This window comes from Calidris pugnax, unplaced genomic scaffold (genome assembly GCF_001431845.1).
Source record: "Calidris pugnax isolate Ruff unplaced genomic scaffold, ASM143184v1 scaffold8, whole genome shotgun sequence".
In the NCBI taxonomy this organism is placed as follows: domain Eukaryota; kingdom Metazoa; phylum Chordata; class Aves; order Charadriiformes; family Scolopacidae; genus Calidris; species Calidris pugnax.
In genome coordinates, this window is record NW_015090830.1 from 12,870,965 (window position 1) to 12,898,676 (window position 27,712).

General features: G+C 40.1%; 1 protein-coding gene across 3 annotated transcripts in view; it reads right to left on the reverse strand.

The window, feature by feature from the left end:
* The window catches only part of PIGN (phosphatidylinositol glycan anchor biosynthesis class N), a 110,075-nt gene that overhangs the window by 66,490 nt on the left and 15,873 nt on the right, over positions 1 to 27,712 (reverse strand). For 2 of the 3 annotated variants that reach the window (XM_014940729.1, XM_014940731.1), the window contains exons 2-8: positions 27,314 to 27,573; positions 23,162 to 23,283; positions 21,951 to 22,049; positions 14,604 to 14,710; positions 8,028 to 8,152; positions 6,662 to 6,792; positions 2,761 to 2,877 (exon numbers count right to left, since the gene is read on the reverse strand). In XM_014940729.1, the coding sequence (XP_014796215.1) occupies positions 2,761 to 2,877; positions 6,662 to 6,792; positions 8,028 to 8,152; positions 14,604 to 14,710; positions 21,951 to 22,049; positions 23,162 to 23,283; positions 27,314 to 27,540 (928 nt within the window). In that variant the 5' untranslated portion in view covers positions 27,541 to 27,573. The remainder of the gene's footprint in view (positions 1 to 2,760; positions 2,878 to 6,661; positions 6,793 to 8,027; positions 8,153 to 14,603; positions 14,711 to 21,950; positions 22,050 to 23,161; positions 23,284 to 27,313; positions 27,574 to 27,712) is intronic. The other variant, XM_014940730.1, reaches the window with a different exon arrangement.

A 27,712-nucleotide genomic window follows, 5' to 3' on the forward strand; every position in this document is an offset into this window, starting at 1 on the left:
CCAGGCTGTACTCTCGGGAGTGAGGTGCCTTGGGTGTACGTGGTGCCCACGCTGGTTTACAATTCCGGCTCGCTGTCGAGGTTTCCTGTACAGTGCTCAGCACAGTTTTCCATCTGCTTGATAGGGTTTCTTTTTACTTTATCCTGCCCTGCTTTTATGGCAGCCCGCCAGGCAGTCAGATGCAAAAAGTCCAGGGGAAACACCAGGGTTCAAGAAGTGGCTATGTGAACCAAAGGAAATCTCATGTAAAACCTCACAGAAGCCAAACCAGTGAAGGGGCACACTGAGCTCCCTTCAGCCATGGCAAAGCAAGGTGAGCCCCCTTCAAAACAGGGATGCGTATAGGTGACAACAACCACCTCACATCCTTCTGCTGCAGAAGGTTGTGTCTTCACTCGCAAGCTTCTCTGGACTTGTGCCCCAAGGCCACCTGGCAGGGCCTGTGCTGAGGAGCCAGAGAGCGTCTCTGCACGCTCTTTCCTTCTGAAGAAGGGTCAAGCTAACGGCCAAAAGGGTAATACCACACATCGCCCACAGGCTACAGGGCTGCCATCACAAATCTTTCCAAGATGACTGCATGTCCAGGCCTGAGGGAAGGCAGAACACAGGTGAAGGGACTGATGAGGAGAAGGCTGTCATCCCAGAGCAGACACCGTGCCCTTCCAGCCATCCAAGGAACACATTAATCTTTCTATGACAAATTGGACAGACTACGTCCTGCCTCTGAGATGGCAATGATGAGAAGAGAGAGAATTCACTGAGCTGCCTACAGCCTTCTTGCACTGAACAGAGCATAAGAAGTTTGTCAGCATTAGAAATATTCTGCTCTTCCGCGAGCTCTTAACTCAGAAATTAGGAAGGTTTGTCAATAGACACAAGAACTTCAGCACTGGTGCACGCGATGGCAAATGTTAAGTCAAACACTGGTATACATCAGCAACACGGCAGCCTTGAAAACAGTCTCCTCTTCTGCACAGTCTCAGCTGCATTTGTATGGAGCAAGAAAGGCAAATTCAAAGAACTTTAAGAGACCTCTTTTAAGCATCTTTCCTTTCATATGTCAGCTTTGTGAAAATACCTGGGACTGGAACTTAATGGAGTAGCTGAACTCTATTGACCTGCAAAAGTGCCAAGTTCCATTTCAACAACAATTTTTTCTTTAGTTTTAAGCTACAGACTCTCCTAGAAGCTATAATGTACTACTATCAAGAGAATAGCTACTCCTGTTTAAAGAGATACTAACTACTCAAAAATTCAAACTCCCCAAATACTCAAAGAGACTCAAATCTCCAATAGAGATTATCCCTGGCAATTAAGTATCTGTAAAAATAGTGTCCAAACAAAGCAACAACATGCTCGACAGCTGCAGAGCAAGACCAGAATGAAGGGAGGAGTTTCTGATGTTTGCTTTGGGGTGTTAGTTTTTTTTGTCTGGCTATTGGTTTGTTTTTTGTTTGTTTGTTTTGTTTTTAAATCATCAGACAGAAAATATGAAGCAGGCATAGAAGGGTGCAGACACATTCCCTCCTTTAAGAAAATATACATGTCCTAACAGATGACAGCCAAAAACCTTTTCCTATTGTGTACCTGGAAGTCAGCTCAATGCTCATCTTTTCTGAAACGCTCTCACACCATTTTCATCATTACTTGAAGTCAAACACTCAGCAGTACTCAAGCTGCTGAGAATCAAGGAAACTGACAGCTGTAAAAATCAACTATTACAGATCAACCCTTAGAGACAGCAAGTGTCTTCAGAAGTCTAGCAGATCAGCCATCACAGACACGAAAATCAGGTTGGTTTTACTGTTTTCTATTTTTTATTCTACAACTCATTTTCAGTTTTATCAGAGATGTCACAGATTTACAGCAGCAGTTAATCACAAAGAGTGAAATGTTAGCATGCTCTATATCCAAGTAGTGCTCTATGTTTAATCTTTTCCCAAATATCCTGTCAAGAGCAGAGCGGGGTTAAAACCTCAGGGCTGAAGTCATTTTTGCCCGTTTTCTCCTCTCTAATGCAGCTTGATAAACAATCCAATAAAATAGAAAGTCATTACCTCATTGATTGCGAATAACAACCTGAGAGATTCAAGGCACCTTAAGAAACAGAGCAGGCTGTAAGAATGAAGCACATGACAGAGGAAGAGCTTGCACAGTTTAATCACACGTGGTTCTAGAAATCCATTGATATTTCAGTAAGCCCGCATTTATTACATTATATATTTGAAATATTAAAAATGAATTATTTTTTTAAAAGTTTACTCTTCTTAAATAGATTACAAAGGGGGGAAAGAGCAGTAAAGAGTCAGAGTTTTTCATTGAGAAAGACTGTTTACATTTCTGCAACAGCCACAAGCATGCAAGTGAGACAAGGCAGCGCTTAGAAAGTCCCAGGGCTGTACTGTGAAGCTAGAGAAGAGTCTTAGACCATGTCAACTTATCCTGTTTCTGTACAACTAGCTTTTAACCTCTGGGAGTTTTCCTAAGAATTAAGCCTCCTCTGGGACTAAGTTTTAGGAGTGTGAATAGCCTCCTGTACCCAAGGAGAGAAAGCCTTCAATTCCATGATTAGAAAAGAAAACCAACTCTGGTATTATCTACCCAGTTCCTCCACAGGCATGTCCTGTCACCTCTTCTTTCCACACCACACACAGCAAGTCATATTTCTTAGAACAGAAATCAGTGAAGATCAACAGGTGCAATGGTTAAACACCTCCCTTTCCACCAAAATCTTGCACTTAAATTTTATATTTTACCTACCTTTCAAAAAATTGTCTTCAAAGAACTGGGATGTGACTTTCTGTGGATAATTCACCCCAGCACCCCAAACAATCAGTGGTGTTAAAGTTTCTGAGGGATGACCAGCTCCATGGGATCCTAAGACACACCAGACAAAAAAAAAAAGGTGTAAATTTTAAGATTTAAGAAAACCAAACAAACCCCATATATATACACACATATGCATACACATAATAAGTTCTTGTTACAGTATACATACTAAAATTCTGTGACAGACAACCTATTCCAGCTTCATAGCTTATTTTTATGCCACTAACAATAAAGGCTAAATTCAAGTCACAAGTTGGGAAATCAGTACCAAGTCAGTCAAGCCTATGAAGATATAACTTTGTATATTAGAAAACTCAAACTGTTAACATACAGAAAATAAAGCCAAAATATTTGAAACCCTCAAGATGTAGAGGAATTACCTGCTCAAAACACATACATATGCCTATCCTGAGCATGCCATGGAAACCAGGGATGGTTGATTTGAATAAAATGAGGCACGTGCCCAAAAAGTAATATAGGACTGATCTCTGGTCCGCAAATAAGGATTGGACTTCCATTTCAGAACCAGGAGACTATGTATTGCAACTGTCATTCTGTCCCCAGTGATACAAGTTCAGATATGAGGTTTCAAAGCCTGGTAGAAGACTCCTTAAAAATTGATAAAACATGACTTCCTTCCCCAGGGAAATGAATTCCCTCCAGATTAACGTATCAGCTGCCCAAAGGAGGAAGATTTAAAACTGTGACATCTCAACAGCAGCTGCACTGAAGCAAAAGCCACACAAGCTTGAGAGTCATTGAACTCAGTGGTTGAGGTACCACAGCAGTGAGAGAACCTAATCTCAAAGGGAATGACATTATTATACAAACGCTATGCCGGTCACTGCATGGTCTACAAGATTATACATTTTCCTTGGATTTGCATAAACACACACTCTTCCCTCTGAGTGTGTATATACATATAATAATAATTACAAAAGACAGAGAATAACACATTGTTTTAAGGACAGCCTTTTTTTTTTTTTTTAAACAAAAAAAAACAGAATTGGGTATGAAATTGGGAATAGCATTGAGGCTGTACAACAATCACTATGGTAGAGCTGAAGAGCCAGCTTTTCTTTCTTTAAACAGCCCTAAGCTTAAGGACACACAGGTCTGGGAATAAGATTTCCAATGTTCAGAAATCCCTTGAAAGACACTCTCGGGGCTCAAAAGCAGCAATAACTGCTCTTCTTTGCAGTGCTTCGGAAAAGAGCAGATGGAGAGAGCGCTTCCTCCATCCTCCAGGCATCAGTTATTTCTTTCTATTGCAAGAGGAAAGTGAGTTTTTTGGTGAGTTTTCATTTTAGCCAAGCCACCAGCTCCATCAGCATTTTACTGAGACAATGCCTCTGTGAATACTTTAAGGCAGATACAGTGAGAGAGGCAGCTGTATCCACCCTCCCTCTGTTATAAGAGCCAGGTTTCAGCCTGCTCTGAATTATAAGAGGGGGATACAAAAGAACTTGATTTTCAGCTGGGTCAGTTCTCTGTTCCACCCCTCAGCATCCTCCAAATACACATCTTCAGGGAAAAAGGAAGGAAAGGGTGCTTTTGTTTAGTTTTCTGTTCTGTGGTCCAGCACACCACATAGTAGTACTTATGCCAGGGTGGTAGCAGGAACAAGTGGCCAAGGTGAGGGTAGTTGTGGGACACCTGTGTTGGTAGTCAGCAGTTCCACCTGAGCTCACCTTAAAGCAAAATCACTGAGAAAGCAAGTGATTTTATCGCTCTTTTCCAACCACCACAGTTTCTTTGATCATGTCAAGTTCAGAACATGTTCTCTTCCTTAATAGGTCTCCCCAGCCCTTTTCATTTTTAATTTGTTTTAAAACTGGTGCAGATCCCATTCTGCAAATAACCACTGCAAGACTGCAGCAGCTGCTGATACTAGAAGCTCAAATAAAAAACCACTGAACTAGCCTTCAGACCTCTGGCTATGGGCCCAAGCATCATCTCTGGCTTTGCTCTCGGACTCTCTAAAGACAACTTTAAAGTTATTAGCACTTCTGGCAGAAGATCAAGCTTTTTCTTCAGACAGAAAGAGGTGACAAAAAACTACACGAGACCAGTGGTTCTTAAAGCCTGAAGAGCTACTCCTATCAACTTTAATTCCCCCTTCAAAGGATCCAGTACATAATGAGAACAGGCCAGCAGCACACTCTGGCAGTGATGAATGCCAGCTTCATCCCAGGCTGTGTTAACAGGGGCATGGTCCAGGAAAGGGATTATCCTCCTCTACTCAGTACCCGGGAGACAACCTCTAGACATTGGACCCAGTTTTGGGCCCCTCCAGTACAGACAAGAAGCATCTGGAATGAGCTCAATGAGGGCCCCCCAAATTGGTCAGAGGAGCACTTGGCTTGTGAGGAGAGGCTGAAGGACTGGGACTTGTTCAGCCTGGAGCTTTGGGAAGGACGTGACAGAGCATCCTGCCTGTATCCCACTGCGAGGGGGTTTGAGAGAGGACGGAGCCAGGTTCTCACTGTGGTACACGGTGGGAGGATCAGAGAGAACAGGCAGGAGCTGGAACAAAGGAGGCTCAGATTGCAGGTAAATAAAACCTTTTTCGCTACATGAGGGCAGGCAAGCAGCAGGCAACAGGCTGCCCAAAGGGCTTGCATAGGTTCCATCCATGGAGGTTTTAAAAGCCCTGCTGGATAAAGCCCAAGTAACCGTGTTTGATCCCAAAGATGATCCTGCTTTGAGTAGGTGATTGCTTGATGATTACTTGAAACGGACAGAAAATAATAATGCCAGAACTAAAACTTTATTGCAAGAGACAGTCAGCTCAACAATATATAATATTCAAAATGGACAATTTTGCAAATGAGCAGATGCTAATTAGGCTGATTTCTAATACATCTATGAATATTTTTATCATCTCAGATGACAGAAAAGGTCTGCATCCCTTCCTTTTGAAAAGTTTAGGATTTCACACACAGAATAAGATGCTGAATTTTGCCTGAAGGGGTTTAAAAGTATCACAGTTAGGAGTTACAAACACACAGAGCGTCAGAAGTGAGACATCACTGTCACTAGCTGCACAAAAGGACCAGAGTGTTCTTAAAATTCTTGAAAAAAGAAAAGAGGAGAAAAATATATTTGTCTAAATGAGTTCACTGCCGTAAACTCTTCTCATCTGCCTTTTATCTAGTTACACCAAAGTTGCCTCAAGTCATTTGGCCAATGTGGTCATGCCCTTCACAAGTGCCCTCTATGGGTACCAGCCTGGCTGGCCATCTGCCTCACTCTCCTTCCTGCACTCTCAGCTGCTCCACCTACACTTCCACCCCAGGTTCCTCTAGAAAGATCACACAGAAGACTCATCCTTTCTGCTGTGCCTAACAGGACAACACAAGCAAAAAGATCACCCAAAAAAAGTTTTGCACCAGCTCCCAGACAGGTTTGACACTTTTCCCAGGTGCTTCAAGAGCAAAATGATAACTATATCTGTCCCACACAGACTGCAACAGCTTTGCAGTTGGCAACCAAATAATACAACCTCCCCCAGCTCAGGCTAGTTTTCTGCCGGGAGGCTGACAGATGTTTTTCAGGTCTTTTTCTCCCCCCACCAGCTACAAGGGAGTTAAACTTTACCCTAATAATTTATTTTTTAATGTCCAGATATGCAACTCAGCTGTCATAGGGTTGATGAGGGCCCCTGCAGCCAGTTAACCCCTTCCTAATTTGCATGGGTTTCATACACAAGCAACACTTGCGATATCAAATCAAAGCAAGGGCTCCAAATCTTCTAATGTGACAGAGCTCTAATTGTACTCTAAATACTCATCCAAAAAACTCAGCTGACTCAATATTTAAAAAGACTCACCCCAATCTGTCATTCCATGGTCAGAAGTTAAAATAAATGCAGTTTTCCCATCATTTCCATAGAAATTTTCGATCATCGAAACAGTTTCTTTTATACCCTCGTCAACTTTTTTAATATTCTCCTTGTATTCCCTAGAAAAATAAGAAAAAGATGTTATTAAATTCCAGGTGGCTCTCACACTTGGTATAAAGCAAGTTATCCATGGTAATAATGCCCGGTCCTTTGATCATAGATAGCTTTACCCTCTACAGAACCTCAAGGTAGCAAAAGGCATCCTAGACATAAAATCTCTTTTCCTCCAAGTCTTACATGAGATACTAAATGGTCACAGCACAGTTTGAAGGTTCCTGAAACTGCAGTCCCAAGTGGATGTTTATTTATATTTCAAATCCAACCCGTTCTTGATTGAAGACTATAATTTAGTCACCCACAGCTATCAGGCAAGTTAAGGAGAATGCCAGAACTAAGGAATTCTGGAAAACTCAAACACCTTAAATTTTAAGTTTCAAACATTATTCAAAAATACTTTAAGCCATTAACTAAATAACAAAGAAAGATCTCACCATGGAAGGACTGTTTTGAGATGATTCACAGATCAGCACAGATTCCACAGTTTTGTGGAATAGAGGATAAACCTAAAATTTGTGTATTTTTAGAAAAAGTGACCACAGTTACCTTTCAGCCAACTAATTTTCTATTTATTGCTGTTGCTTAAGTCAGTTTTAAAACTCTATATCAAAAAATCATAACAAAAATAACATTTTGAGCAAGTATGAACTTAGGAATGATGTAGGAAATCAGAGCAAGGATTTTGAAAGTATGCAAGGATCAAAAGACATAATAACCTACATTCAAAGCATGTCAGGAAATGAAAAGAAAGTTCTCAAATAGCACACTTCAAGTTGAATTGGTGATTAGTACTGTTAATCTAAACTCTTTTCATTCCAGTGTCCTAAGAAAAGCTAAAGCCATTATTCCTAAACTTACTGTTGTCTATAAATCGAATCATACCATTTCAGCCATGGGCAGTCAGAGAACTGTTTCTATTTTATATGTAAAACTAAAATTTCCTAGATGTCCCCTAGATCACGTACTGACTATAAGACAACCTGCTAAAAATCAGACTTGAGTAAAGGAGTATAACCAGGCACACGGTATATGGCAAAAATCCGTCACTTCTACAGAGGAGACCTTAAAACCAAAAAACCACAGAAATTTCAGAACAGAGGTAATCATGGTGACATACGTGACCTAGTGTAGAAACTCTCAAGACTTCAAGTCTTGTTTCAGGCTTGATAAATAGTTAAAAAAAGTTCACGTATGCATTTTACACTAATAAGAAAGATATGGTTAGTATCTCAATTACCTTGAGTTTGGCCGATGAGCGTGTCCATTTGTGTCTATGCCAAGCAAGTGAAGGAACAGAACCACTTTGTCTTCATGCAGTGCAGAGAACAAGGTTTGATTACTTCTGGAATAATTAAAGAAGCTCTGTATGGAATAAACCATTAAGATATTAATCAGAGTATAATGGAAAAAGATGAAAGGCAGAGTATTAAAAATAAAACACAGTTGCTTTCATGTCAAAATACTAATAGTTATTAGAGTTACGAAAGGGAATAATTAATTACTTCCCAATTTACTTCTTGGAGTAATATAGTTACTTAATATAGTCAGTCCAAAATTTCAGCCTAAGACAGGCAACACTCCTCAAGTTGAGGGTTTTTTTTTGTGGGATTTTTTTGTTTTGTTTTTTTTAAGTGTTGAGTTGCTTCAGGTAGAAATACCAGATAACTGGTATCATCCCTTCTTTGCCTGCTATGTAATCATAACTATGCACCATTCCCAAGATCCACTTATGGCTTTATACTTCCATTGATTTATCGAGTCCAAACTAGAAGCAAAGGTTTCAAATACTCTTGTTTTGGAAGCAGGTACTGCAGGACTGAGATACCCAGCTACAATTCATTTGCAGAAACCAAACTGAAACAATTTAAAAAGACATGCTTTGCAAATACATGAACTACAGAACATACATCTGCCTTGCACATGTTCTACTTAAGCATCCCCGAGGCAGATGCCGGGGGGATTTTCCCCTCAGATTGAATGAGTCTTGACATGGCTATTCTGTGTTAGACCAGCCATAGTACAGCAATGCAAGATGCAGGCAGACAGCTATTCCAACATGAGCTTCTTAGTAACAGCACTGCCCAAGGAAACAAAGTTGGGTAGGGTTTTAGTTCAAAATGCATCCCGAGACCCTTTTCAGTAAACTAATGCACAGGAAAGTGTCTTCAAATTTCACACAAGAGACCAGGGAAAACGCTGATAGAGCCAGTGAACCATTTCTGCTACCAAAGAACAGAGCAGTGCACTACACACTTGTGATAGCAGTGGAGCTCCTAAAAAATAAAGCTCAAACCTTGTGTAAATAAAAGTTACTGTACCCGAAGGAAGACCAAACTGGCAGCAAGAGTATCATAGTAAGCCATGTCAGGAAACCATGATAGTACACAATTCCATCATTCCCTCCCTCACCCACCAAATATACACAAGTCACACGGACTCATATTTGCACACTGTCAACTTCAGCTCCTGTCCAAACAAAAATCATGACCGAAGTCCAGAGATATTTTAAATAATGATACAAGAACAAAATCAAATCACATTCAGTGACAATATAATTATTTTTATGGACATTTGCATTTCTCACAAGGGTCTACCTGCACATATTTGACCACAGACTGAAAAAGCCTTCCAGATCACACCAGTAATTTGCAGGATACAATATAATCCTGTTTTGTTATTTAAATTAAATAAAAGGAAACAACATATCAAAACAGACAAACAGGAAACTCCCAAAATTAAAAATGTAGATCAATATTAGAAGGCAGGTATTTTTTTTTTTTTTTTTTTTTTTTTTTTTTTTTTTTTTTATCATGGACTGATTAAGCCAAAGAATCCATTGTGTGGAAAGCAAGGTCTGAGCTTCTTATCTCCCACCAGAGGAGTCCCCATGACATACCAAAACCACCCCACTCCCCCAGCCCCAGCCACCTCATAACCCAGAGCAGCAGCAGCCAGAAGAGCTTGCTCAATCTCTGGCTAATTGAGAATGAGATGACAAGCGGAAAGATGGGTGTGACCTAAAACATGGCATCTTTCCCCAGAGCAAATAGCAAACTTTATCCCATGGAACTGAATGATTTACTGAAAAATAAATAACTAATAGGAAGTTCACCACAAACAGTTATCTTAGGCTGATAAAGGTGGTAAGTTGGTAAGCAGAACATCAAACAGTGGAGGCAAAAAACACTTCACCTTGCTCTGGAGATTGCTGAGCTGTTTGCCCAGCACTATCCTTGTATCTCCTTGTAGCCTGCTAAAGGCCTCCTCTTTTTGGTACTCAGTATTCACAAAACTTGACACCTACCACCACTCAACACTAGTTCCCAAGCCAACATTACACGTTCATTATATATATATATATATGTACTGTTTCTGTCTCATTTTTTTGTTTGTTTGTTCTCTATTCAGTAACATTACCTCCCTAGTATACTTAAGCCATATGCCACCAAGAAGTCTCAGGGATGGGAGTAAACAACAGAGGCTGAGATAAGTCTCAAATAACTTATCTCAACTTGAGATAAGCTTCTCAAGTCCCAAGAAAAGGCAGCTAAGGAGAGACCTCATTGCTGTCAGAAGACTGAGCAAGACTGCTCAAAGGGCCTTGGTGATGATGGAACAAGGGGAAAGTCATAATTTGAAATGTGAGAAATTCCAGTAAGAGTCTTTTAAAATTTATTTTAAAAAAACCCACAACACCATAACTGTAGCCACATACTGGAACAAGTGCTCAAGAGGTTGTTGAAGATGCTCAAAACTTAACTGGGCAAGGCCCAAGCAGCTTGCTCTAACTGGACCTTGTCCATACAGGGAGTTGGCAGCTTTCTTCCAACCTTCTTTTTCATCCTGGCAACTAACAACAAATAATACACTTGCTACAACTGATACACAATTTAGTAGGATCAGAAATGTTTCCCATTAAAACATTCACAGTAAACTGTAAATTATAAAGTAATACTAATTAAAATATTACAGGAGAAGTTTGGTTACAACTATGTGAAATCTTTTAGTATCATCTCCCTCCTTGGATGGGAGAAAACAGAGAAGAAAAAAAAGACTACCTAGAAGGTCTAGCAAATACGGGATTTACTGATGTCTGAACAAAATACGGATTCCATAGATATTTAACAAGTTCTTGTGGACTGTTTGTTCCCCCAGAGCCCTCCATGGAAACATGATCCTTTAATAGAGCTGATAAAATGTTGCTGACTGCATGGACATACAGGGAGAAAGAGACCAAACTCTCTCCTTTCACAGAGCTCCTTCATCCATAAATCTAGGACAACTTAATTAAATTGGTTGACTAAAGCTGTGCACACTGATTTGTGCTGATGAGAGAGTTTACATAGTTATGCCAGTTTTTAGATGTAAAATAAATGTACAAAGGCAGGATAAACATGTATATGCCAGGCTTATATCAGTTGAGCATGCTCAAGTACAAGACTTCTACACATATTTAAAATAAATCATTCAACCATTATACTGCTAATTAGAGCAGAGCTATCTGTATTGAAATCCACTGGCACAAATCAACATCGGGTCATGGCACTGTCTCTAGAGCTTCAAAGCTTAACATCATTCAGTTCTGGACTCTGGCCCTCACCCTGCACAGAAGGGACAGTCTGAAGGCTTGGTCTGGCTTTCTTCCAGCAGAAAGGGGCAAAGGAAGAATGAAGTACTGTGTTCAGAATGAGAAAGAAGAAGAAAAAAAAAATGTTTGTCATATGCACCTACATGCCCATTTAAGTCAGAAGACATCTACTGAATACCTTGAGCATATCCTACCCTGTGGTCACAATAAACTGTGGTTAGACCACTACTGGGACTCATTTCCAAGACTGTTCTGAGTCTTTTACCCTAAAAAAAAAAGTGTTCAATCTTATAAAATTGTTTTTCACAAAATACTTTAAAAAAATCAGAAATGCATTAAACATTTAATGGAACTGAGATCTTGCCAGGACTCACAAAGTGCCCCTCACTTTAGATCTCACAAAGGCAGACTGTTGTGAAGCAGCAGCCAAATGTGGGGAAGAGAAGGGGCCAGCACCAACCATGAGCTACAGAAGATGTCCTTTTTTGCATATATGGACCTCATTGCTAACAATAAAGGGAAGACACATCATAGATCTAAGATCTTACCTGGGGTCCTGAAGGTATTCTGCCTGACCCCTCCCCAGCCCCTACACACATGGACAGCCTTTCCCAGGGTGCTTTCCCAAATTTCACTTTAAGATGAGAAGATGAGGGGTGGGTCTCTCCTGTCTCCTCCTCTTCTGTGAAAGACGTGGAAGCGCAGAAGAGGACATGGTAGATGAGGTGCTTAGAGACATGGTTTAGTGGTGGTTTTGTCACTGTAAGGTTGATGGTTGGACTCAATCTGAAAGGTCCCTTCCAACCTAGAGAATTCTATGATTCTAAAAAGACCATTTTTTTGGCCTGCTAGTTAACCTAGACTCCCAGTATTTTGCTCCCTAACTTTTCTTTAGCACAGAGTCAAACTACGATCTATGTAAAGGTTATGCAACTAAGAATCATTGAGCCACAACACACTAAATTACACTCAGTCCCTTAATTATTTTGAAGGCTTCTTAAAAAAAAATCAGAGAAAAACCCACAGTCAATTAACTCCATACCCATCTGAATCTCCAAGCCACTCCCAAGCTATTACCACACATTAAAATTATTGAGTCTTAACACAGCTGCAGATAAAAACCCCATCCAGTTTAGTCTATATTCAATTTTCTCTGTTCCAATAAAGAGCTAGGATTACCTTGTACCATGAGCAGACATGAGAGGAACTATCAGGTATCACGCATTTTTCTCCCCCACTCATGATTTAAGCAATCTGCTTCTGATCCGTATAAATAGAAACAAGATAGAGGTTCACATCTCCTGATGAACTGAGTTATCGTTAGTTGAGCGCTTTTTAACCAAAGTAGCAATTACAGGGTGCCAGCAGTAGTAGCCCAAACATTAGTCAGCCATTCTCTGTTTTATCCCCATCTTTCTTGGGGCAGAGGAAATCACAAGCAACCCTCATGATGCTTGGGGCCTACTGACTCCACAGTGGAGATGGAGTACACCTTAGTACCTTTACTTTCTAGTCAGAAATCCAGGGAACATTTTGCCCAACATAGAGTTAAATAATACGTTGTTAAGTATTTGAGATAAAAGTCAAAGGAAGAAAGAAAAAGAGTAGGCAAAGGAGAATTTAGATTTTCAGCAAATTGCAATTGGTACTTATATATGTATAATCCCACCAGCACAGCTGAGAGTTGTTCGAGTTATCATAGCAGAGTGACCTCAGTTTCAGTCAGCCTCAAGTTTCATGCCTCTGAAGCAATCACTGATGCGCAATTGAAAAGATGATTAATGGAGTGAGTGTTTTACACCAGTCAATCAAGTCCTATCCATTCACAGTATGAAATTTAGGTAGGCAAAATAAGTCTTTAAAATAATGGTGCTGGTTCCAAGGAAAAAGTCATGATTAATGGCATATATATCAAGCGTATCATTATAGTTTGAAAGAAGAAATGCCATTAGGCATTTTGAAGCAAAAGAAAGGTAGTACCACACTCACATACCTGTGCAGCTCCAATGACAGCAGGGTGCAACTTTAAGACAACAGCTGAGTGCAATTGACAGTCTAATTTGATTTGTATTATTCATACGCATTACAACACACAACCTGGCACAAGTGCAAGTTCAGGGAGAGGACGACAGCTCAAAAAAACCCATCTTTTCACTTACAAACTCAGGAAATCACTTAGTTTGAAAATTAGCAAACTATAATGAATTTTTCCACCCTACATCACTGCTTAAAGCAGACTAACCCTTGGCCTCCTAATGAAGTTACTGATTTGGTTTATTTATTTGTTGGCTTATTTGTTTTGATTTTTAGTTTGATTTCAGTTATGCTGGTTGGCTAATGTTAATGTATACAGCCCAAAGATCTCGTGGAAAAAGTTTTATTACATCCATCAACATTCTTATGAGATCCAGGAAGTAACTCACCTAATTGCTCCACACTGATATAGATATTTATACATAAATACCCACTATCAGCATTTCCTAATCCAGGACAAGTGAGGCAGCACAGAATAACATGAATAGAGCAATTAATGAATAATCAGAAACTATGTGCCTTGGACTATTTATACTTACAGTGACAGCATCACAGAAAACAACAGCCATGAACGAGCACTGACCCAAGTCAGCTGAGCAGAGCACCACGTGAACAAGTTATACTGCTTCAGGGCTAAACTGCCCCCGCCACCCCCCCTAACTTGCCATGACTTGTGACAGCCACAGCAGAGCATGAACCACAGTAGATAACCAGAAGTCAGCTACGCGCATCAGAACAAGCCACATTGTATAATTACCATGGGTACTAGCCCGACTAAAATTAAGTCAATAATATTGTCCATTTCTTTCTTATCATGAAGGCTTACCATTTCTGCCGTGTCATAATACTTGGTATAAAATCCTTAACTAATCACATTCTGTAGTCCTCTAAAATGAGCTTCAGATTATACACAAATTTAAGACAAAGAAAAGCCAAGTATGTTTTTAAAGCCTACTTTTATTAATGTTAGGTTTTTTATTAGCAGTGAATGACAAAAATACTTCCTCTAATCTTCCACTACACTAGTCACGATAATCAATTTAAGTAAATTATACTTATGACCCCAAGTGATAGGTCTTTCAAAAATTTCTTACTTTCTAGTTCTATGATAAAGTTAACATGTTCTATGACAAAGCTAACATCCAGCTGTGCTTTTTATACACAGGTGGCACAAAAAGATTCTCTGCTCACCTTAACGTGATCAAAAACCCACGTATCAAGCTTTGCTGCATCTTGTGCTCCAAAGTCTTCACTTTCTGCTGTGTAACAAAATGTATAAACATGATCTCCAGTGGCACCTGTAAAAACAATATAGATGGAATAAGAGACAGAGAAAAATTTTCCTCCTTTTCTCATAGTTAAAAATACACAAGTATTAATGCATTATTTGAAACTTTCTCATCATTTATGTTTGCGGGTTTTTTTTTTTGAAGCCTGGATATCATTTTAACTTATTAGCTTATCAGCACCTCAGAGGAATGAGGATCAACGTTATTCAGTACGCTCAGGTGAGTTAATAAAGTATGGAAAAAGCATATAGGAGTAGAACCATCCCTGTTAAAGCAAATTAAGCAGAATTTAGTTTTGAAACAAGTAATTTAACTGCAAAACTTCTAACAGAGAAAGCTACACGTTAAGTCTTATTTGAACACATGTGGTTTGGGTTGGTTTTGATTTTGTTTGGTTTTTTTAAGAACATGTACTTAGTTTGTGGTTCTTAAACTGAATCATACAAGACAATGCCCTGTCAATGAGGTCTTTTACACAGGAAAGCATCATATATCACACATTCTGCTGGAAAAGTAACATGGTGAGCTCTAGACAATCCAGGAGGTTCCTGGAGTGCCTCGACAATTGCTTCCTGAGACAAGAAATAGACAGCCCTCTCTGAGGGGATGTGACACTGTACCTGATAGTCACCAACGCAAGTGAGCTCATGTCAAGATTAGAGGCAGCCTGGGCTGCAGTGATCACGCACTCATGGAGTTCACAGTCCTAAAGGACATGTGTCAAATAAGGAGTGTAGTCAGGACCCTGAGTTTTAGGAAAGCAAATCTCCAGCTCTTCAAGGAGATAGTAAATAGGATCCCCCTGGGAAACAGTCCTCAAGGACAAAGGAGCAGAACAGAGCTGGCAGATCCGCACTCATGGAGTTCACAGTCCTAAAGGACATGTGTCAAATAAGGAGTGTAGTCAGGACCCTGAGTTTTAGGAAAGCAAATCTCCAGCTCTTCAAGGAGATAGTAAATAGGATCCCCCTGGGAAACAGTCCTCAAGGACAAAGGAGCAGAACAGAGCTGGCAGATCTTTAAGGACACTTTCCATAGAGCACAAGAGCTCTTGATCCGCAAGTGTAAGAAATCAAGCAAGAAAGGGAAGATAACAGCAAGGCTGAGTCAGGACCTGCTGGTCAACCTAAAAGGTAAGAAGGAACTGCACAGAAAGTTCAAGCAGAATCAGGAATCCCATTTTTAAGAAGTGTAGAAAGGAGTACCCCAGGAACTACCAATCTGTCGGCCTCACCTCTGTGCCTGGGAAGATCATGGAACAGATCCTCCTAAAGCTGTGCTAAGGTACATGGAGGACAGGGAGGTGATTCAAGACAGCCAGCATGGCTTTACTAAGGACAAGTCATGCCTGACCAACCTAGTGGCTTTCTACAATGGAACGACTACATCAGCAGACAAGGGAAGAGCAACAGATATAATCTATTGGGACTTCTGCAAGGCCTTGGACACCGTCCCCACAACATCCTTCTCTCTAAGTTAGAGGGACATGGATTTGATGGGTGGACTGTTCGGTGAATAAGGAACTGGCTGGATGGTTGCATCCAGAGGGTAGTGGTCAACGGCTCGATGTCCAGATGGAGAGGGGTAACAAGTGGTGTCCCTCAGAAATCTGTACTGGGACCAGTGCTGTTTAATATCTTCATCAATAATATAGACAGTGGGATCAAGTGAACGCTCAGCAAATTTGCAGATGACACCAAGCTGAGTGGTGTGGTCGACATACCAAAGGGACACAATGTCATCCAGAGGGACCTGGACAAGCTAGAGTTAGGCCTGTGCAAAACTCATGAAATTCAATGAGGCCAAGTGCAAGGCCCTGCACTTGGGTCGGGAAATCCTGATTGTAAATACAGACTGGACGATGATGTGACAGAGAGCAGCCAACAACGTGCACTCACAGCCCAGAAGGCCAGTTGCATCCTGTGTTGCATCAAAAGAAGTATGGCCAGCAGGTCGCGGGAGGTGATTCTCTCCCTCTACTCTGCTCTTGTGAGACCCCATCTGGAGTACTGTGTCCAACTTTGGAGCCCTCAGCACAAGAAGGACATAGACCTGTTGGAGCGGGTCCAGAGGAGGGCCACAAGGATGATCAGAGGGCTGGAGCACCTCTCCTACATAGAAAGGCTGAGAGAGTTTGAGATGTTCAGCCTGGAAAAGAGAAGGTTCTGGGGAGACCTTGTAGCAGCCTTTAAATACCTGACGGGTGCCTATAGGAAAGCTGGGGAAGGACTATTTGCAAGGGCATGTAAGACGAGGGTCATTGATTTTAAACTACAGCAGGGTATGTTTAAATTAGATATTAAGAAGTTCTTTACAATGAGGGCAGTAAGACACTGGAACAAGTTACCCAGAGTGGTGGTAGAGACATTCAAGGTCAGGCTTGATGAGGCTCTGAGCAATCTGATCCAGTTAGAGATGTCCCTGCTTACTGCAGGTGGGTTGGACTAGATGACCTTCAAAGATCCCTTCCAACCCAACACATTCTATGATTCAATATAAAGGCAGCAACACAAGGAATGTACCTTAGTTACTGTACATCAATTCGGGCAGGCAATGCAGTATTGAAAGCCGAATGGACAACTTCAGAAAGACAATACTCAAAGTCTGTAACTTTAAAACATGGATTCAAAATATAAAAGGGAGAACTACTGGACTATGTTCAGGCATAAAGTACAACATGAGGGCCACTGATGCGAAAACACAGCATCTGGACAAGGCAATTTCATTCTGTACTCACTGTCAAGACAGCAAAGCAGAGAAAGTGGAGGGGGGGGAGAGAAGATGGAGACCTAGAAGAAAGTAAACTTCTGAAGTCCTGGAAAGATCTTCCAGGTTAGGTGGAATTAGGTAACTAATTCAGTGAATGGCCGAGGTGCTACAGCTCGGGGATGCTATTTCTACCATGACTATGTAAACTCCCAGAGGGAAAATGTTCTTCTATCAGCTGATGGGCAGAGAGAATATAACCTATTTGCTGGATGTCACAATTATATAATGCAGTTTTGTAAGCTTCCAGGCTTGTGAATGAACTAATATCCCAGTATAAGGGAGCTGTTTAACTAAGATTATGTCTAAACCCACGCAAGGGATGCAGGTATTTCAGGCCATGAAGATAAAAGCTGGCACAGATTTTCTAGTGCAGCTTCCCCCTGTCCCCCAGGAGGTTTTACTACTACTTATAACCCAGAACACTCGCTGCAGTTCTCACAGTCTGAAAGAAAAGGAAGAAAACACTCCCAGGCATTAAAAAGTGAATTAAGGAGTTCCAATTGGTGGATAAATTACTTCAAAAGAACAAATAAGCCCTGGCCCTCCCTGTCAGGATGACTGATGGTCTAAGAGGGTAGAGTGCTGTACTGTTTTTCCTCAGTGTCACAGCAAACCTGAGAAGACTTGTCTTTGAGAGGCACCACACCAAAGAAGCCAAACAAAAGTGTGCAGTTAGCAGATTGGGCAAAGGAACACATCTATTTCTTACCCATTTCTAATTTCTACCGCAGCAAATAAAAAACCCCACCCAACCCTGCATTGCAAAATGACTCCATACTACGGAAGTTTTAGACTGCCTGCAGAGCTTAAATAATGTTTTTGGTTTTTTTTTTTTAAAGAAGAAAGCCTACTATGCAATATGTTACGATAACATTTTATTGCTGTCGTTTGAGAGATGGCAGGCAACAGTATGGTCAATATTTTTTGTAAGTCTGGGTATGAGGAAGCAAAGACGGGATAGAGAAGTAGAAGGAAGCCAGGGATGAAGATGCCCTTTAGAAGCGAGCACAGAGCTTTACTGGGTTTGGTGCTGCTATTACACTAGAGGAAATAACTGGAGATGCCAGAAACTCCCACACCAGATACCACCTATTCCCATTGCAGACTTGTCTGACACATCATCTCACCCTCAGCATCAATACTCAAATATTAGGATCAAGGATCAAGTTACCCTCTTGTACTAAGATTTACATCCTGCATAAAGCAAAGCTCTCACTCTGCTGGCAGGGCAGATCATGTGTCTGACAAGTCTTTCATGGGTAAGAGCCCCAACCAAGCCGGATACTTTTGCTAGCAAATTTTGGAAGCACAAAAGAGAGGGAAAAATAATAAAGGCACAAGGACAGTCAGACACTGAGCTGACAGAGTGTGGGCATCAGAGAGCTGTCACACACAGCCAGGTGAGCAATGTGAGAAGTTCTGCATTTTATTTGGTGTGCTGTAGCAACAAGGAACTAGAAGAGGAGACCAAGAGGTCTGCCTGTCCAGAATAAACCTGGCAAAGCCTTGTCCCGGTTGTCGCTATGGTCTCAATTACACTCTTCTCCATACTCAAGCTAAACAATGACCCTGCTTGCTGCGAGTTCCAAACAGAAAGGGAATCTGTGGAACACGTGACAATCTGGGTGCAAAGGACTAACATCTACTTCCATTAACAGAAGCAACAGCCTCAGCTCCTTTTCCAGTATGGCATTTAATATTCTGATTTAGGCCCCAACCTAGACCCATGACAAAACAGTGCAGGACTGGACTGTTCAAGTCAAACCTCAAATTCTGGCAAGTCTAGAAGAAAACCTCAAAATTTTGAAGAGCTTTCTGGAAATAACACAGGCATTTTCAACGTACATTATTTTCAGATAATTTCAAGGTCATAATCCAAAAATATCATAGAAAATAAGGTTAAAATGCATGCACTGAATTTGGGTATCTGTCATAGTTTGACCCCAGCTGGAAACTAGGACCATGCAGCTGTTCAGTCGCTCCCCTCCCCACAAGTAGGGTAGGGAGGAGAGAAAAAGTAGAGGGAAAAAAGGACAAAAACATCAACTTGTGATATGAGATAAAGACAGTTTAATAGAACAGTAAAGAGAGATAAAAAAAAAAGAAAAAATATTATAACAATAGCCAAATAACATATAAAGTGATGCAACACAAATTGCTCTCATGACTCTAGAATCAGTTGCCCAGTCTGTCCCGAGCAGCCATTGTGGATTCCTGCCCTCCCACAACCCCCATTTAGATATCAAGCATGATACGTATGGTATGGAGTGTTCCTTTGGCCACGTTGTCTGTCTGTGCTCCCTCTCAGCTTCTGTGGGAAGCTGAAAAAGTCCTTGACTTAATAGCAGCATTACCTAGCAACAGCTAAACAAATACGTGTTATCAACATTATTCTCATACTAAATCCAAAACACAGCAGCTACTAGGAAGAAAATTAACTCTATCCCAGCTGAAACCAGGACAGTAGCTTAAGTAAGTTTCACTATTGGAAACTAACATCTTTTAATCCTGCTTAAGATATAAGTAGATTGCACACTAGTTCCAAAGGTATTTCAGACACTCAGACTAAAACTCTAATCACATAGTTTTTGAGACTTAGACACATTTAGATTTGATGCATACCTAATTTTGATATTAAAAGATCTGTGAGCATTTTATTTACTTTCTCTATTATTTAATTCAAATATTTATTTTATGATAGGATAAGGACCTGAAGAACACAGACAATGACAGGAAACAAAGGATTTTTCTCTCCTTCCCCAAAACCAGCAGATGTTACATATTCTTTAAGCATAACTCAAGGAAAGTAGTGAAACAGTTAAAAAAATTCTGAACATTTTTGCATGGTAAAATGCAAGAGGAGCCCTGTGACTTCACCACTTTCCAACATGGAAAAAGGGAGAGAAATTAAGCTATGCTCCCCTATCTCTTTTTTGGCTATTTTGTAAAAGTAAAGCTAAAGAACACACACTTGATTCCATTCCCTTCTGTATTATAAACTTTTCTCTTTGGAAACTCTGTCTTACAAATAAAACTTTTATTTCAAAGAAGGGGAAATACCTTTTTCAACTGAAAGATGTTAATCTGCCTCTCTATCATGAGAAACTATGATTCATTTTCCCACACAGCATCTACTTCCCAGACAGGTTTAGTGCAGCACTGTTTCTCAATTTCGGGGGATTTCCCTCCCCCTGCAAAAGAAAGCTCCGTTGTTGATGCCACTTTGAACAAGCTGTATTGAGAGACACAGCAACACTATGGTATTACCCTTGCACATCCTTCCAGATAACATCAAAGCTGCTTCCAAGTCCTGTGCTTATCTTCTCACTCAAACAAAACTAGTAGAAGGACAGGGCTCTGGGAAATTCTTGAATTCCCCAAATATTTTCCCAAGAACATATCTCCAAAAATGTAAATAAGCTGTGCAAGGGCAGTGTACTACCTTTCCCCTCTCCCCAGCCACCATCATAATATTCCCAAATACAAGCTGTAATCTGAGGTCATGGGAAATTATCAGGAGATATTTTTACAGCTTACCATAAATTTATGAGGATGAAGCAAAGAACAGAAAAGCAGTGGTGGTGGGGAATATCAGTAGGAGAGGAGGAAGAGACTGGGGTTCAGACAAAGTTCAATAATCATCATGAGAAATACAATGTACGCTTTTTCTAAAGCAATGTTAGATTCCACTCCTATCCTGCCTATCACGTTCTTCTGATTTGTCAGTGTCAATACTTAGAACAGAAGCACATGCCCCTATCTTGTCCCCTTTTTACTTCAGTCTGTTTTACTCTGAGATTATGGAAAGGGTGTATATGCCCTCATTATTCCAAGAACAAAAAAAAAAAATTAAACTTGGAGATACTTTAAACCTTCAAAGTGCTGCTCAGCAAGCTCTGCACGCTGAAAGACCAATTGCACATGGCTGACAAGATTTTAACACACTGCACACCATGGGGAAAAGACCTCAGCTGCAGGAATAGTACTGGGCAGTTCCTACTTGCATAAAGTTCTTCCCTTTACGCATTATTGCTCTGGTGTAGAAGCAGGATAGCCCACAATAAGCTACTTCTCCAGCTCAGACACTCAAAAAGCAGGACTGCAGTTCTATCACCCAATTCACTGGGAGATGTATGCAGGGGAAGAAAAACCCCAGCTGCAGGCTTGCAAACAGAAGCTTTAAGCCTCAAGCAAAGGAAAAATATTAGAGCCTTTTAACTAAGGGTGTGTTTCATTTAGTATGCTGATAGAATTAGGTAAGGCCCATTTTAAATGGATGAATAAAAAATGGGGATATCTTCTTTAAAAGCTTGCTTCTTTTTCTCCACCCAGTCTTGAATTTACCACCTAGAAATCAGGTATACACAAATATACAAACTGAAAAGACTTTATTCACCTTCTTCTCCAAGCCACAAATTTTAACTGTCTCTTTTTTAACACTTGATAACTATCCATTAGGATTCATAACATTTCACCTTACCTTTTGCAAACATTGGCAAAATATCTGGGCTTCCCCAGCTCCAAGTATATTTACTTTCATTGAAAACAGAGTCAAATTCCACTGGATTCTCCTTCCATCCTGTTAAACAAAAACATCGGGATTTAAATTGGGTTGCCAGAAGATGTCATTGACTGCTAAGATTGATAGTCCATGCAAAATGTTTGTTGTTGTGTTTGGTTTTTATTTTTTTAAAGTGTCCCTTATATTATTTCCCATGAACTCCACTTTGTGAGTCTCTGTTTTACTTCCATTTCAACCTCTACTTGCAATTAGTTCCCAATTCATTAAGAAGTAAGCTGAAAAACCTAAACTAATCTCATTATGCAGGGATTCAAACAGACAAAACACACAGCTAGTTTATCTTCAAAACAGCTAAAAATCTCCTGAATGCTAAATCCCCTGTTGTCTCAACTCAGCTTTTGGCATTTTAGGCAATAAATTATACACTCATATATCATATTTCCAGCAATCACGTTCCACCTCATCACAATAAAACCTTCAAGATGTTCTGTTTCCATGACAAGGCAGCTGACAGAAATACAGAGATGCTGTTAACAGCAATTCCCCCCAATCCTGCATTTGCAGCAGATGTCAGAAGGAAGAACCTTTTCATTAGGAACACGGATGAGGCCAAGTAATTCCTCTTGCCTCCCTTGTCCAAAACCAATACACAACTTTACAAGTGCTCAGGCCCATAAGTCTGGGGGAAGGCAGAGAACCAAGTCAGTGATGAGAAGGCTCGTTCCACATTATCAACCACCAAGCAGGCAGTAACAGCTAGCTCTGGACAAAACACAGTTGGGGTTTTCCACTTTATTTTGCTACTGATTCTCTGACTGAACCTAGCAACAGCTTAGGTAAGATACTACAGTTCACTTCTTGTTTGTGACACCTACTTAGCCATCTTACATCCCAAATGATAATTAAAAACTCTGATACATGAACAGATCATTCCATACAGTTCTGCTTTTAAACTCAAGGTGCTAAATTTTATTACAAAGTATTAACTTATGTAAGCTATTTCCACAGCTATCAATATTAAGAGTGGGACATCGATCCAAAATTATTCTTTTCCATATAATCTTGGTAGACAAACCACTGTGCAGGTATTTATCATCTATAGAAGCCCAGCACATCACCAAAACACTTGATTTTGGAGGACAGTGTTCAAAGCTTTAGGACTGGCATACCTTTAGCAACTGCACTGACATCTTCATAAAATCCAGCTATAAGCGCAACATGTCCTGGCCTGGATTCTGTTGGGACCCGGGTGTGAGAGATTCCCCAGCTGCCCTTATTCTCTAGAATGCTCCTGAAAATAGGATACAAGGCAGTTAATGCTTATGACTTCTTGAAAGTACAATGAATTGCAGATAAAGAGCGACAGGTAGATGTGAGGCAGGAAATGCAAAAAAAACCAAAACACTCCAGACTGAAAGAGATTTTTCACTAGCGCTGCTGTGCAGCAAAACAAGCAGAACATTAACCTGCAAGTAGTTCTATATTATAACACCCCCACAGAGAACATTACTATTGTGGCCTATCAGCACTGCAAACAGATGACTTTAGCTGGTATTCTTAGAATTAACATACTATTTTTTTTCCCCGCTGCTTTCTGTTATAGCTTACTCTTTTCCCCCCCTAACAGATTGTTTCTGCTTGCTGTTACTTTTCTTTGTTCCTTCCATTTCACTGAAAAGTGTCTAGTTCAATCTTCTCTTACTCATTAAATATGCTCAATTATAATTAGTTCTTGTGACCATGTCTGCCTTTGTTTGTGCTGAATGTTGGAAGCCAGCATCAAGAGAATTTAAAAAGGACATAAATCTAAGGTGCAAATCATTTCAGCAACATTAAGTAAATTTAAGTAAACATTGTATCTCTTGCAATTACACCAAAGCAAAGGAAAATGTCTTCTCACCACATATACAGAAAGACATAAATTGTCTAGGGATTATGCACATACAATAGTTATAACAGATAAAAAGCAAAGAAAATAGAGGACAAAGCCCAAGTGTAAGAAACAGTCTCATAAACTACTCTTGTCTGCTGAAGGTATGAACAGCTGGAGCCCGTCAGAGAGCAAGCGGTGAGCACTACCATATGCTGTTTTCGTGTCTCCATCTTCTGGAAGAAGAGAAAGATTCACCACCCACTGGCAGAGCAAAGGGAAGCAGAAAGAAAACAAAACACACCAGGACATACCTTATACTAATGCTTAGGAAAAAAAGCAGAAGAATCCTTGGAACAAATTCAAAGCAGTTTTTAAGAGTCAAATCTACCTGGAAATTGTATTTTTGCCGTTCATTATATAAGCCGTAAAATTTACTGGTTTTTTATTGGATGTGTTTTAGCCCTAGTAGATTCTAAGTTTATGCTTTGTAACTTTAGTTTTAACAGAGACTTTATAGAACTGTTAATTACGAGATCCATACATTCAGCTCTAAATGTATTTCTCACTAATGAAGTCAGAATCAAACCACAACTTAAAAATTTCAGGCTCCACTCTAAGCTTGCAGGTTTCACAGTTTGCTTGGTTTTTAACTCATCTTAGACCTCATATCATCAGGTCTGCTTGAAAGCTCACAGGACTATTAGGAATAGTCCAAATATTACAGTGAAATACGTAAAAGGCGATATCACACTCTGACATGTTATTCCTAGCTCTCATCTCAGCTTGGTTTTAAGACAAGTTATGTTGAAAAAAGTACTAATTTGAAAAAAAGGATTTAAGTATAACTTAAAGTGGTTTCTAATTTATTCTCACTGGAGACTGATAACAATGCATTGCACTAGCATTAGTGGAAGATTTAAGACAAAAATAAAACACTTTTGGCTCTCCTCAGAATTCATTGTCACAACAGGTAAGAAACTGTTTAAATTAGAATTTGATTTTTATTGAGTTGGAAAGTAATTTTTGTCAGACTGTATCACAGGATCTGAAGTCAGCAATAACACATACCAAGCAGTGAAAAATAGAGCCAGATATTGTCATTTACCTGTTAAAAATTCTTTTATCTATTTTGAAATATTTCAAAGCCTTTTACTGAGAAGAACCATTTAAAAAAAATAACTTCCTTGACAGTATAAACATTAGCTACCCATAATAACAATGATGAATCTGAATATGATATAGTGATACAGCTGAAACATGACAGGAAAGGAAAAAAAAAAAACCATCGTCCCTGAAATCCCCACCACCAGTACAGCAATTCAGACCACCTACCATTCCTTACAGCTATCACAATGCTGCTGAAAACTGATTTTTCAAGAGTATTTGTAAGAGAAAAGACTAGGCACTTGGCACATATCAGCCAGAAATCTGCTCCAAGCCTAATGGATATTTATTATTAATTTTATGTACCTACTAAAACGTTGCTTCTATTTATACAAGAATGGTTGTGCTCATTTAAAGATAATCTTTCCTCATTAACAATACAGTAGTTCCCAAAGCGCTCCACCTGGATAAAACAAGTAATCTGGCTGTTATGCTGCCTGCTACTATAAAGCAGATAAGGGACTGAACACTTGGCATTTAGGAATGAATATGCAAAAAAAAGTGAACTTTATATTAAATTGCATGTACTTTGGGTTAATATTAGTGAAAAAAGAAAGCTCATACAGCAATAACTTGGCAGAATGAAAAAGGAAACACTCCCAGCAACCAAAATTTGATTTTGTCAACCCATTTACAAGGCTAATTTACAGAAGTTGTGTTGCTCAAAGGTTCGGAAGCAAAACACTGACCATCTTACTTTGAAATTGTATCAGTATACATCATAGAGCCGAAGATATGCCCTGGACTGCCCAGCTCTCCACCATTCAGAAGGCACAACATGCCACATGTTTTTTCTTTTCATCATGTCTCACATATAAATATATATTTGTGTGAGCATGTACCTGCAGAATGAGTGACAACAAGAGAAATGCAGATCACCCTGCAAATCTCTGCTGGCATTTTATTCCACTCTAGGACCTACCAGCATCTTTGCTTGTTCTACCCCTCCATTCACCCACGTACTTTCAGCACAGGTGACAATGTTTTACTTCTGCAGATTTTGAAATAGTCTGCAACTTCACGAACAAGGTAAATCAGCAACAGCAGAAGTGCAAATTTCCCAACATTGGACAAGCTAATATACAGCTTAACTTTTTATTTCTAGATAGGCATGATAATGCTGAATGGCTGAAATTGAAAAACTCAAAGGCAGAAATATCCATTATCACTCTTTCCTAGCCAGTACCCACCACTGCTCCTAGTCATGGGGCCATTACAGCATTCACACCTTGTTGATAGTGCACAAGACCAACACTTTTACTGCTAAGAGAAGAAACTGCTCTGAAGGAAGTGTGAAGTTCACTGCTAAAAGACAACACGGAAAACTCACACCGATGTGACAGACATCTGACAGTGGCAGACAACACCTTACAAAAACACTAATAACAGGAACAGCAGGTACAAGTAATGCCATATAAACTGGCAAATGCTGTAGCCAGGGCTCCTCAGATTTCTGTGGCAGACTGCAAATGCCCTAACAGCTTCAGATGACTGATTATTCCTGTTTCCTTTGATATTCAAGCCAGACCAGTGCTATTACACAAAAGTAGTCTTATTTAGTTTTTTTAGATTAAGAAATTATTTGTTTTATGATCAAATAATTATATTGTTATAAGAAAACAGTGAAGGTCGGTGAAAATTAGTCTTAAGCACTCAAGGATATGACTTTTAACACTTTTTTTGGCATGATTAGTTTTTCACAATGTTAAACCAAATCATTCCCTTAAGCAATCAGACACACACTAGAGAGCACAAGGGAGGCAGCAGGATCAGGCATGCAGGAAGGGTGGAACAAATAGGAAGTGGCAGCCTGCTGTTAGATCCATTCAGGCCATCCTTTTTAATCACTCCTTAAAAAGCTTCATCAGTAGCTTAGAATTAGAAGACAAGCACATTAATGAACTATTACTCCTAAACTGAACATCCAGGAAGCAGTTTATATTAATGACTCTGTTAGGCTTCAGAATCCATGCCATGCTGATGTGAATGGAGGAAGTTCACACTCCTCTCAGTTACTGGCTACCTGTAGTTTTCAGAGGATAATATTGACTCAATTTACTCTGTTCACAGCTTAGCAGCTTTACTGACAACAAGGGACACCAACTCAAATTCATGCATGTCCGCAGAGTGTAACTCTGCAAAGTTTGTTTCTTCAAAGGCAGAGGGAAGGCAGTACTCAAGCCACCACGGTTGCGGTTGTTCCTCTTATTCTCCTTTCAACATCGCATAGAGCAGCCTCAAAAGCAAAGTCTTCTGGATCAGTAGTGTTTTCAGATGGACTTACCGCAGGTAAGGTGCTCGGGGGGTACCGTTGCTGTTCAGTTCATACAGTGTGTCTGCCCGCAGACCGTCAGCAACAAAAAGTACAAGACGTTGTGCCGGAGGTGGCAGTGGAGTCTGCTGAGGGGCCATACCATGAACCAGGGGAGAGCTGAAGTAGATTTCAAAAATGGAGACCAAGAACACACAATGCACAAGGAGACCAGCGAGTATGAAGACCGGTATACCCATGGCAGCAGCGGGCTGGCAAGGAAAAGTCCAACACTGAGAGTGAGAAAAATAAAGTTAGGCAGATGAGACTTATCAGAATCAATATTTATTTCATTTATTATAAAACAGGAGTACCATAACCCTAGTCATTTCCCAGGATGCATAATCAATCTCTGCTTCCAACAAGCTTTTT